Below are 12,188 nucleotides of genomic sequence, written 5' to 3'. Positions count from 1 at the left end.
CATCTGTTTTTTGTTTCTTCAGTGCAGTTGAGTTTTAACAGGTTTGGTTAACATTTTTTTCCCTTTATTTTTACTTTCTTTCTTTTTTAAATCTCGCTCTTTTATTGTCAATCCAAAGCTCCCCCCCCCCCCCTCTCTCTTCTCTCTCTCTCTCTCTCTGTGTGTGCGTGTGGCGTTGCCGTCTCCAGGCTCTGCTCTCAGGCGCCTCCTCCTCCTCCAAACATGGCGCCGGCCCGCAGCGTTGCAGCTTCCCCGACAGACGACGCAGAGAGGGACAGAAGGAGGAGAAGAAGAAGCGGGTAGCAGCTCATCCTGAACGTGTTTTACAAACTCTTTTGAAACGAACAAAACTCCACGCTCTTTAAGGTTTCCTCCGGAGACTTTACGTGCAGCTTTTGGAGACGTTTACGCGTCAGACTGTGCGCGTAACAGAGAGCCCACCTGTCCGACGAAGGTAGACTTCACTCCGTTTGTTCAAGGATGTGAATCTCCCTGATTTATATGAAATAACGGGGCAGACTGAGCAGACAGACGGGTAGCTCGGGGTCAGACTGGCTCTGGTAAGAACATGTGCGGCCCTGTGAGGAGCAGAAACACAGAGGCTGTAGAGGACTGAGTCTTTCCAGGGGGAAAAAACAACAACTTTTTTCCTCTCTTCCACACTGAGAGGATGGATGGAGATCATTTTGCGCTGTCAGGAGTTGAGAGGGAAAGAGAGAGGCTTCCACCAATTTACAACAGCTCCGCTCCTGCTGTAAGAAAAACTGCATTTCTCCTTATTTATTTCAAACAAAAACAAAAAAGATTTTCACCTGAATTGCTCTCTCTGTTGGGCAGAAAATGTTTTTTCTGTGTGTTTAAAACGTAGTATACTTCACAGTGGGGAAAGAACAGTAACTTGGCATCATATGTGCAACTTCTTATTTGTTCTTTATTTCAAATTAGGAATAACAATAAGAATGTGAATCCAAATATTGTTAAAAATTGCAGAAATGGTGCAAAAGGCAACGTATTGATCCTTTAACAAATAATTGATTAAAAAACCACAATTAAACCACAAAAACATTTTTATTTTTAGAAAACACTAATGATTAAAACAATAAGGAAAGCACCATAATATGATTGGTGAATAATTATTAGTCTTGTGTGATGCAGCAGCATAATGTCTGAATGAATGATGCTAAACTTTCACATCACTCATTTTCTTTAATTAGGGAGTTGGGCTCAACAGCCCTACACGGTCATATCTATGTGCATTTTATTACAAATTTATAATCCAATGTAAGTCCCTCACTCGATCCCAAATCATTCTATAATAACATATCGGCCATTGAACTGATTCTGCTGGTAATCTTTTGAATTGTTAACTTTAACATGCAGTGGACATAAAGTGACAGCAAATTGAAGAAAAACTGTAGTTTTGTCTCGGTGGAAAAAGTGATGCAGCTGTCTTACATAATGACTCCTGACATATCCAGCTCTCCAGCAGTGCTTTTTAAATGCATAGCAGGGAGCTGAGTATTGGGCTGTTTATCGGTGCGTTTTACGTTTGGCTCTCGGTGTCACTTCGGAGCAGACTGGCGGGGTTACAGGCTGGCTGGTTGATGTCATCTCCATAGTGTCAGGGAGCAGGAATGTGCAGATCAGACGGTTTTGACCAATAAACAGCCTGTCATTGCTCAGACCGACTCTGGTTGTGTCTGGAAATGCAATAAAGTGTCTGCCTGTGCTCCCTCTGCAGCTCGTTTTTCTGGGACTTCAGTCAGACTGATTGTCTGATTCCTCCTCAGGAGTCTTCTGGCCCCGTGAGCTGGTCTGAAGAGATTAGGGCTCAAAGGTTGGATCAAAAAAGGTCCAACATTGTATGGCAGACCAATAAAAATAGAAGAATTTAAGTTTTCATATGAACAGATATTAAACCAGAGCTGCTGTTTCAAGAGGCTTTCAGGGATTAAAAAAAATCTCATTAACTCAATTTTTTTAAACAACATTTTCTCCAGACTTCCAATATTTTGACTCCAGTCTGATTGTTTTGCTCAGTCTGGTTCTGTGACTATTCGTGGTATTATTCTCTGTCTTTTACACAGAGAGAGCCAAAGGGACCAGTGCTGGCCTAAATCTGTCACAACCCAGTTGCCAGACTCATCCCAGACTTGTGATAAACGGTTACCCAGAATCAGCTCAAGTCTACGTAGATCAATTCTACGAGTCGTCTCAGGCCTGACCGCTGCTGACTAGGGCCGATTTGTCAACCTAAATCAACTAACGTCTGCAGACCCAAACCAAATCTAATCAAATCTGGCAGCCACGGAGGAGCCAGAGTCGGCTCAAATCTGGTCCCCTATTAACACACGTATTTAACCGACTGCTGGTCTCAGTAAATACCTGGTCGTCATGTTTACGTAGACCTGCTCATCAGCTGCAGTTCTGTCTGTCTCTAATGACAGATAGTGAAATCACAAAAAAACAACTGCTGCTAAAACTGTTAGAAGTTGTCAGATGTGTTTATTTGATCGAGGAAAACTGTGAGAAATGTTTGTCCACAGCCGATTCTTCCTCAATGAAATCCAAAGCGTGACTGATTTGGATGTAGCCTCTGTGTGTGTTGCTCAGTTGTCATCACTGTGGTGTCTCTGCTCCACGTTTCCCAGAGATTGCCTGTCAATCAGCCGGCTGTGGTGTTGATGATGAAAGAGTTAGGAGAGAGAAGCGTGTGATGTGGCTGTTCTGTGGCTTCACCGAGAAAGAAGTGTTACTATGCACACGTCCCTCATAGGTGCAAGGATTTAGCAAACAGCCCTGAGCGCAGGCAGCCCTGTGAGGCTGTATTTTGGCAGAGAGGGACTTAAAGCAAAATGCTAAACATCAGCATGCTAACATGCTCACAATGACACTCGCTCATGTAACAAAGTATTGGGCAGTTTGATCTGATGATGGCGCTATGAAAAGACAATTCATCCTGAGGGTAACATTGATATCTGTAACTAATCTCATGGCAGCTCATCATCCAATGCTTTTCACTTAAACCATGAAATGTCAACCTCATGGTGTAGTGTTTGCAAGAAGGTGGTGGACCGACCAACCTGCCATTTATAGAGTTGGTGCAATGAGTCATTTCACATTTAAATGAAAGAAATAAGAAGCATCTTGTAAATGTAGGTCATAATAAAGGGACCACTGGAGATCCACCAAGTTCTGTGTTGATTTCACAGATGTTGTTCTTTTCAATCATTTCCGTAGATCTGTTTCATGAAACCTGCACATGTTCATGCGTTCGCTATTGCGTCTCATTAGTGCTCTGCAGACAGATGGAGCTTCTGTTCAAAGACACAGGACGCATGTGTGTCTGTGTAGTGTAGATTATGTCTCTTTGTATGTTATGTCATAACTCTGAAAACACAACCTGTTACTGTCTGAGGTTGTTTCTTCGAAGACAAGCCTTCCTTTGTTTTCTCTCTCTCTGTGTTGCTGTGCACAAGAGAGAAAATAATACTATGTCATGGAAACAATAGAAAGTATGTGCTTGGTCCTACTTAAAGACCAAAACGTCCTCATTGATACCCATTAAAACCACCATGTTTGATCCCACGGCCATCACAGTATAACATCATACATTCTTTTATCTCAGGCTTTTAATCTAGAGCCCTGGCCTCTAAATGATAGTTTTTACTATTTTCAACCATATTGAGCTATTTATTTTTTTCATGTTTGACCTTTGAGGCAGATAGTGCTATGTCTGTGTGTGTGTGTGTGTGTGTGTGTGTGCGCGTGCTGTTGCCATCACTGATTTTATTCAGATTCTTCCTTGAGGTATTGTTTCTTTGGAAACTGATTCATTTTGAACGGCAGATTAACCGTCTTCCTGCTCCTTCTGTTCTGCAGCCTATGAACACATCACTGCTGGAGTGTATGTGTGCGTGTGTGTGCGTGTGTGTGCGTGCGTGTGTGTGTGTGTGTGTGTGTGTGTGTGTGTGTGTGTCTTTGCTGCTGTCAGGAGCGGCTGCTGTGCATCTGTTGATCTCTCCACCTCTCATCACTCCTCCTTTTCTCTTCCTGCTATATGCGCTCTGATCTCCATCTACATTGTTTTTACTTCCCCTCCTTCGTGTTCTCTTCTCCTTCAATCCGTCATGTTTTTTCTCTGTCTCCCCCCTTTTTATTCCTCATCTTTATTTTTCCCTGCCTTATACATCAGTTTCCTTTCTTTTCCCTCTCTTAATCCTCCCTCCCTGCTCTCCTCCCTTCCTTCCGTCTTTCTCTTCCTTCATCTCATTTTCTTTCTTTCCCCACCCTTTTTTTCTTGTCTTTTTTCTTTCACTCTCATATCTCCCTTTCTACGCCTCACCTTACCTCATTCCCTCTTTTGCTTTTGTGGTATAATTTTAATTTTCTCCTCCTTCCTGTAAATCCCTCCTTCCTCTCCTCTTCACGTCCTCCTCTGCTTGATTAATCTCAGGGAACATTCAGTAAATGTTACGTTAGACAGATCGGTTCAGTTATTATTATATTGTCATTGTCTGTTAATGCAGCTGAAAGTCTGGATTGATTTAAGGAGTTCCCATTCTGGTGAGAAACCTCAATATCTGAGGAATACAGAGAGTTGCTTTAGTGAATGTATTAGTAATGGTAGCTAGAGCAAAACAATTTTACAAGTTTGCATTGGTGTTCATACTTTCATTTCATGCCTCATTTATTGTTATTAATAAAATGCAAAATGTTGCGTTTTCTGAGAATTTCTAGAATTATCAATACTGTCAATATACTGTAAGTGGATATCTTGGCAGATTAGTAAAAATAGATTGCAGTGCAGTAAATTGCAGCACATTTTAAATTGTGTTTTTTTGTATATTTGATTTAATTTTTCATCATTCAAGTGAAATACAATAGTGGTACTATTGTCATCTTTGACATTGAAGGTAACATTTTTAAGATGTACAATTATATTCCAACCATTGAATACAACCCGTAAAGCACTTCAAAGTACATATCAATGCCATTTTAATTTAAACAACTCTTTGACAAACTACATTTAGGGATCCATGCCAAAAGGTTTGTCCTTGTCATGTATGTGTGTAAAATATGTAGTTGTATTTTATATATATATGAAACGTTTTTATACAGTTGAAAGTTTTGCTTTCTTGACATATTTAGTGTTCATGTCCCTCAGAATGTCTTCCACATAATATACAATTCCTCAGCCGAAATTCTTCTTCACCGCTCCCCGTGGTGATGATGTTATCTTCCTGCGGCAGGGTTTTGGGCGAGGAGCTAAGCAGCCGTTTCCGTCTTTGGGCACCTTTATCTCCACACTGAGCCAGAGGAGGGACGCAGGGGGACGGAGCTTTTCTGGCGGCATGACGGGCACCCTGACCGGCACCCAGTGGCTCAGACATGGTGAGCTCACAACTATTCTATTCCATCAAACAGAGCAGTTCATTCTTTTTTGTTTTTCAAAATGAATTTCAGCTCATTTGTATTTTTCTCATCCCTTCTGGTTACTAGAAGCATGTCTGTTGTTCTTGTTACAAGAGGACCTCGTTTATCAAAAATCAACCCAACAAAATGTCTTATTCTAACGTTCAGCTGTTGCTGGCTGTTCAAATGAAACATTGAACATTTCCTGAAACACTATGACTAATGTAAAAACACACACAAAATAATCACATTGGCAAATGTTGTGCTTGTTCAAGGAAATATGAGACTAGACGAGAGGTTTAATCCTTCTCCTTCTCTCATATTTGGAACTTGCCTGAACCAATATTGTGTGTATTGGTGTGGCGTTGGCTGTCACGGGAAGACATGAGAGGAAACAAGTGCCCCTCAGTTCATAGTTTTATATTTCACAAAACCAGATTTAAGACAAAAAAAACTAACATTCTAAAGGCAAATGTAAAAAGTGTCACAATCACTTTTACTGGTTTCATTTGCATCTAATGGACAGACTTCTTGATCTCACCTGTGCTCTGATGAAGGCTTCATGCTGCAACACAGAAGTAGCTTTTTCTGTCCATTAGCTGCAAATTAAACCACTAATATGATTAATTTAAGGTGACTTTTGTAAATGTTTTGATTACCACTGGCAGTGCCGCTTTTATCATTAGTAATCTGTGTTAGAAAAAAGAAGCACGGATACACTGTATAGCCCCTTTCCCACTGGACAAAAAAAAAAAAAAACACCAACTAACATCTGGCTTTTATCTTCAGCGGGAAAGGTTACAATCGGCATTCATTCCCGGGACAAATGACTCTGCGGAAGTCACAGGTATTTATCGGCTCCAGCTCCGGTTGGCACTGATGGAAACATGACACCCCGGTGGACACACCAATTTCCGCCCCTTTTCCAGCTGTTTCTTTGTCATTTCTGCGACAAATTCCGACTGTCCGAGCAGTGCTCAAACATTGATCCACATTAGTCTGCACCGAGTTTGAAAGGAGAGTAAAAAAGTAACAAAAATGAAAAAGACATTTTCACCGGCATCCATGCTGCTTTCTACTGTTTGATAGTATTTTCTGGTGTGTTAGTGACGTCGAACGTGATACACCAGAAAGAAAAGAGATACAGAAAAGCGAACTCATCTACTGGCAGTGGGAAAAGGAGTCATCGCCTAATTTTAGTATGTTTTTCGGCATTTGAAAGTGTGCATTTGTAATTTCTCATACCCAATGCACTTTTTCCTCAAGTTGTGCAACAAGCTATTTCAGTACTTTATCATTTGCATCCATATAAATTAATATCAAAGCAAATGTTAGTCAGTAAAGCAGCTCAACGTCACCAAACTGCAGTTTGAATGTCAGTGTGGTGTGTTCACTGTGCTCTCTGTCTCGTCTAGGAGGTAATGATGTGTTACTTCCTCTATTTACAGTATGCTTGATGTATGGGCTCAAACTGTTTATGTTGAGCTGCTAGCGATGACATCAGCGCAACGACTCGTGTCTCTAAAATGGAAGGTTTTCAGAAAAAAAAGAGGAGAAGAAGAAAAGCTGTCCGTGTTCTCCAGTTGGTGACGGTGCATTTAAAGAGTCTCTCAGTGCGCAGAAAATGACAGGATCACACTTCTAGTTAGAAAGTAAAGAAAGGTACAGGCGTATTTATGGGGCGATTCAGGTTTCAACTGAAAATAAGATTCTTTTTTTTAGATTTTCTGCCATTTCAACATCATGGTTCCAGACGAATTTTCAAAGTCTCTGCTGAAAGGTGTTCGGGTTGTCTCCCTGCTCAGGATGTTTCATGAAAGATGAAAGTTTACTTTCATTTCAGTTTCACTAAAAAGGAAATTTGGAAAATCAAAAATATCTGTCATGAAACTGTCACTGCTACAGAGAAAGGAGATGGGGGGGGAAACATGTCATGAGGTTGTATTTTCTTCATTTGTCGTCAGTGTTTTGATATAAAAGTGCACGTTGCTTCCTGTTAGAAAGGCGAGGTTATTTCTGACTGCCGTGAGAACGCAGACCCAGCGGAGTGCTCACCAGCCCGCTTTGTCACCACGGCTACTGATGCCAGAATAATTATGCAAACCTCCGCCCAAATGAAAACCATATGAAAGTAAAAACACTCAACACACACACACACACACACACACAAGATAGTGTAGCATTCCTCGGGTCTGTTACAGCCATCCGGCCTGCTGGATAATCACCACAATTTGCTATTTCATCTGTAAAGTATTACTGGAGGTTTGTAATTCCTTTTAATATTGTCAAATTTGGTTTTGTGTGCTGAGGCTGAGCAGAGCAGAGATCCGTCTTGAGTTTCATTTCAAGATCACAAAACAGGGACACCTTTTCTAGAAACGCTGGCATCGAAGTCCAGCTTGTTAGGGTGAAATATTAAAACACTTACCATGCTCCTGGTTTGGTTGTCCTGCAAACATCCCCAACTTCCTCAATGCTCAGAGAAAAATAATTTGACATTTGAGGTTTGTAGAATGACGGAGATGTGATCGCAAAGCGAGCCGACCACCTCTGTCTGGTCTGGCTGATACAGTTGCATTCAGGTCCACATAAGTTCTGACTCTTTTTTCCTGGAGGATTTCTAAAGGTTAGAACAAAAATGCTTTGCATGCATTTACAGCCTGGCATCCAGATAATGTATCCAGATACAGTTCACATTTTAATGCACGGTGTAAGTAAATGGGTACAATTTAAGTGAACATTTAACCCCAATAAAATAAGGACCACTCCTTTAGTGAGTGTTTGAGCTTAACAGTGAGTTGTTCCTTAATTAACTGGATTTCTTATAATGAACTTGTTGCATTTTAGAAGAAAAAGTCCTGATTTGGTTTTTCATCATCCTGGATGGACGTACGTGGTTATCAGGCTATCTTCAGTCTGATGTTTGTGGACTGCTTCATTCATTAAGCATCAGCTGGAATAATAATTAATAGGACAGTACTTGATGGCAAACACTTGAGGGAGATAACAGGGTTGTCCTCTCATCCCTTGTCAGAAGACATCAAAGGCTTTGTTGAAGTAAACTTTAATGAAAGGCAGAGGGAGGACGTCCTCAGAGGTCTTCGAGGTGACTATTCCAAATAAAAGGGTGCCATGACGACCGGTACTTGTTGCTGTCAGGACTAAATTTGGTGACGCACCAGCTGACAAAGCAGAGGTAATTATGAAGCAGTGATGGAGGAGAAGAGAGGACAAGGGTGCAAAAATGGGAGGAGGGGAGTTAAGAGCATTTTCGTCTCCTTGTTCCTGCTCTCATTAGCTCTATTTGTCTCTCTTTGTGTCCTCTTAGAGTCATTGCCCGACGATGGCAACGCCACTTTTCCATCTGCTTCCATCCGCTAAATTGATGAATACATTTCATGGCCAGGTTGCTATCAAACAAGATTTAGATTTGTTTCCACAACTAGCACTTTGATTCAGAACGGGGTATATCAAAAGGTAAACACTAGATTACCATGAAATTACAGTCATGGTCACCAGAGGATGAATCTTATCATTTTCTGAACCCAGGGACAGAAAAAAGTCAAAACCATGGACCTGTTTTTAGAGCAATTTCCATGGCCATATAGCAATAGGGTTGTTAAAAACATAATATATTAAATAAATACATATCAATCAGGGACTAAGGATCGGGGAAATGTATTTTTAAGATGTTTTATGGGGTGACTTGCTCAGAAACTTACATATAATGGTTGGATAGCTCACCAGCGACTATAGAAAAAGCTAGCTAGCTAGAATCTGTGTTAAAGCTTTTCAAAACTCTCAATTCTTGCGGTTCCATCCTTGATCATTTTATCACAACATGCCACGAAATAATACAAAAATCGATTGAACCTCTCTGACCTTTCCTCTTGCAACACTATCAAACCAATGCTTGTACTTGTACACAAAATAAATTCTGAATTTACAGGATAGATTCACATGAAATTTCCATTTATGCTCCCTAAAGGATGAACTCCTTTAATTCTAATGACCCCATGATCTTTTCTCTAGCGCCACCCTCAGTCTGAAACACCTCCACTGTTCACACAAAAAGAAACATCAGGGTTCCTGTGATGTAACACCTGCTCTCATTGTCATGCATCCATCTGTCTGCCTCTGTACCTGTGTCCCTTTTATCTGCTTGTGCAATCTGTCCATGCACCCACAATGCACCTGGACAGGCCTGCTGGTGACTATTGTTACTGTGGAGACGGAGACAAAAGGGGGCTAATTATAAACAGAATGAATAGATGGTCAGGAGTGCGAGGAAGCAACATCATCAATGACATCGCTGTCTCAGCCTGAATATCTTTCGCTGCCTGTCCTTCTGTCTCGATTTGTCCTGCTATATATAACTTCCCAGATGTTTTTATTGTAATTATTTATTTAAAGAAGTATAATCAATACAAACATCAGGTTTCGTACAGGTAACGACTGCTTTTGTCATAACTTTAATTGTTAAGACTTATTTTTCTCCTCCAGAGCTGCAATGAACATGTCACCCCTGCTGCATTGGATTAATAAATGGTTTATTGCCTGTTTTTCTCACCCAGGGAGAGATTTGCCTCCGATCTGCAGCGATGTTCGTCAAAAGCAGCGGCTCTCCATTGACACTCTTCCCCCCGAGGTCAAAGCTCCGTTCCCCTCCGACCCCATCATCCCCCTGCGTACCAAGACCACCAAGGAGTTTCAGTGAGTTTTTAGTCCCTGGACTGGGACCCAAAACATTAAGACGGCTCTCCCCATAAAACTAAACCGCCTTACCTACAATTACTAAGTTCATTTGGAGCCGGGTCTGGTTTGTCTTTTTAAGCATTGTGTGTATGTGTTTGCGTTACCAGGGAGGACATGGAGCATGCCGTCCAATCAGGTGACTGGAGGGAGGTCCGAGAGTTTTACCTGACCACCTTCGACTCCTTCATAGAAATTAACGCTGCCTTCAAGGTAGAACACACACACACACACACACACACACAGTCTGGCTCTCAGCAGAATGCCTGTTGTGAGAAAACTGTTTTAGATGCTGTTAAAATTTCACCAGACGCCTGGACCGTTTTACTATGGGAAAGCATTTTCTTTTCTCCGTTGTTTTCCTGCTTTTTCTTCATGCTCTCTCCTTCTTTCCTCATTTTTGTGTCCTCCCTCCTCCGTCCTTTCCCAGCGAGAGGCGAACGGGTCCTTCAACACCATAGACGACTCGGGAGTCAACGCCAAGTTTGTCAACGCTGTTTACGAAGCACTGCTCAGCACAGTAAGCACGAGAGAAAAAGACCCCCGTCTGCAAACACATACGAGCTCATCATCAAACTGCTTCTAGATCTCATAGCTCGTGGTAAATCATCCTCGATTCAGATCATAAAGAGGAATTTCACTTGTGGAACCTCACAGTTGAGCTCTATGGCACATTTCAGATTGGAGATTTGAACCGCCACCACCAACAAGGACAACTGCAAACGGATAATGTCTTTCTTCTTAATGACATCAAGTCTGTAACAGAGTCTATAGCATCTGTTTAAGTTTAGGTATACGTTCTATAAAGCTTAACATACCCGCTGCCTTGATGACCTCTCTGGTAAAGAAAAGGTTAGATAAATATGGCCGCCAGTGTTTCCACTTTGTGGATCTCTGACATTCAGGAATGTTGATTCAATCTCCTGAGTCGTTTGTGAATTTGTTTCGGTGCGTGTGTTCAGCCTCAGGACATCCAGAAGTCCGTGCTGAAAGGGATCATCAACAGCCTGCTGAGGGAGTGGAAAGGGTGAGAACACTTCTCTGACACAATCTGCATTTTTGTGATCCATTTGCTTATTTTTATATTCTACTTGACCTTTTTCAGCTTCAATATACTTTGGTCATTTAAAAAATGGTAGTAAAATGGAAATGATTGGCGAGCAGGTAGATGTGGGCGAGCCTGGCTTGGTTTTGTTGTGCTTTGTTGTGCAGTCTCTCTCTCTTGTGTGACAGGTTTTGGTTTGTTTGTGTTCTGTTTTCAGGCCTCGGACAAAAGACGACCTTCGAGCTTATTTGATTCTTGTTCAGGTGAGACTGAAAGTCCCGTAGAGACAGTAAAGGCAGTCCAAGTCAAAAGGTCTCCTGGTATTTTGTTTTTTGGTTTCAAATAAAAATAAAAATAAACTACCAGAACGTACACAGATGAATGCTGTCAATAATATATACCATTAATTGAAACTGTTGGCTGCTGTTCAGTTGCAGCTGTGGTTCACTAGATCTCCATGTCAGCTGGGGAACACACAGGGTTACTATAAACAGTGGATTAGATTCGTAAAGCTGACTCTGATACGTAAACATGATCTGTCCTCACCCTTATTTTTATGCTTTCATCCTTTGAACAACTGTTTTTTTTAATCCTTTCTTTTTGTTTTCTTCCTCCCTTATTTCTCTCTTCTCATCAGTAATGATGTACAGGAATCTTTTACTTGCACCTCTTTCTGTCTTGTTCTGTTTGTGGGGTCTTTTCTTCAATCCTGTTTGATCCTATTTTCCTATTCTCTCACACACACACACACACACACACACACACACACACACACACCCTTCGACGTGAAAATAAACATCCACTGCACTATTACCACAAGGTCATTATGAAGTCAAAAACACACACAAAGATATCAAAGAGTGTAACAGAAAAGCATTTAGAGGCCCTCTTTCATATATCTCCACTTTACGGGACAGGCATGAATAAAGCTCTCTCTCTCTCTCTCTCTCTCTCTCTCTCTCTCTCTCTCTCTCTC

General features: G+C 41.4%; 1 protein-coding gene across 2 annotated transcripts in view; it reads left to right on the top strand.

The window, feature by feature from the left end:
* Positions 1–213: 213 nt before the first annotated feature.
* hectd2 (HECT domain containing 2) overlaps positions 214–12,188 on the top strand; it is a 40,958-nt gene continuing 28,983 nt past the window's right edge. The window contains exons 1-7 of one of the 2 annotated variants that reach the window (XM_031876284.1): positions 214–754; positions 5,253–5,394; positions 9,990–10,128; positions 10,278–10,380; positions 10,598–10,687; positions 11,130–11,194; positions 11,430–11,475. In XM_031876284.1, coding sequence (XP_031732144.1) covers positions 671–754; positions 5,253–5,394; positions 9,990–10,128; positions 10,278–10,380; positions 10,598–10,687; positions 11,130–11,194; positions 11,430–11,475 — 669 coding nt within the window. In that variant the 5' untranslated portion in view covers positions 214–670. Of the gene's footprint in view, positions 755–4,263; positions 4,567–5,252; positions 5,395–9,989; positions 10,129–10,277; positions 10,381–10,597; positions 10,688–11,129; positions 11,195–11,429; positions 11,476–12,188 lie in introns of those variants that run through there. The other variant, XM_031876295.1, reaches the window with a different exon arrangement.

The sequence above is a fragment of the Anarrhichthys ocellatus genome, unplaced genomic scaffold (assembly GCF_004355925.1).
Source record: "Anarrhichthys ocellatus isolate YVR2014 unplaced genomic scaffold, GSC_Weel_1.0 scaffold3, whole genome shotgun sequence".
Classification (NCBI taxonomy): domain Eukaryota; kingdom Metazoa; phylum Chordata; class Actinopteri; order Perciformes; family Anarhichadidae; genus Anarrhichthys; species Anarrhichthys ocellatus.
This window is presented reverse-complemented; position numbering and strand designations above follow the sequence as displayed.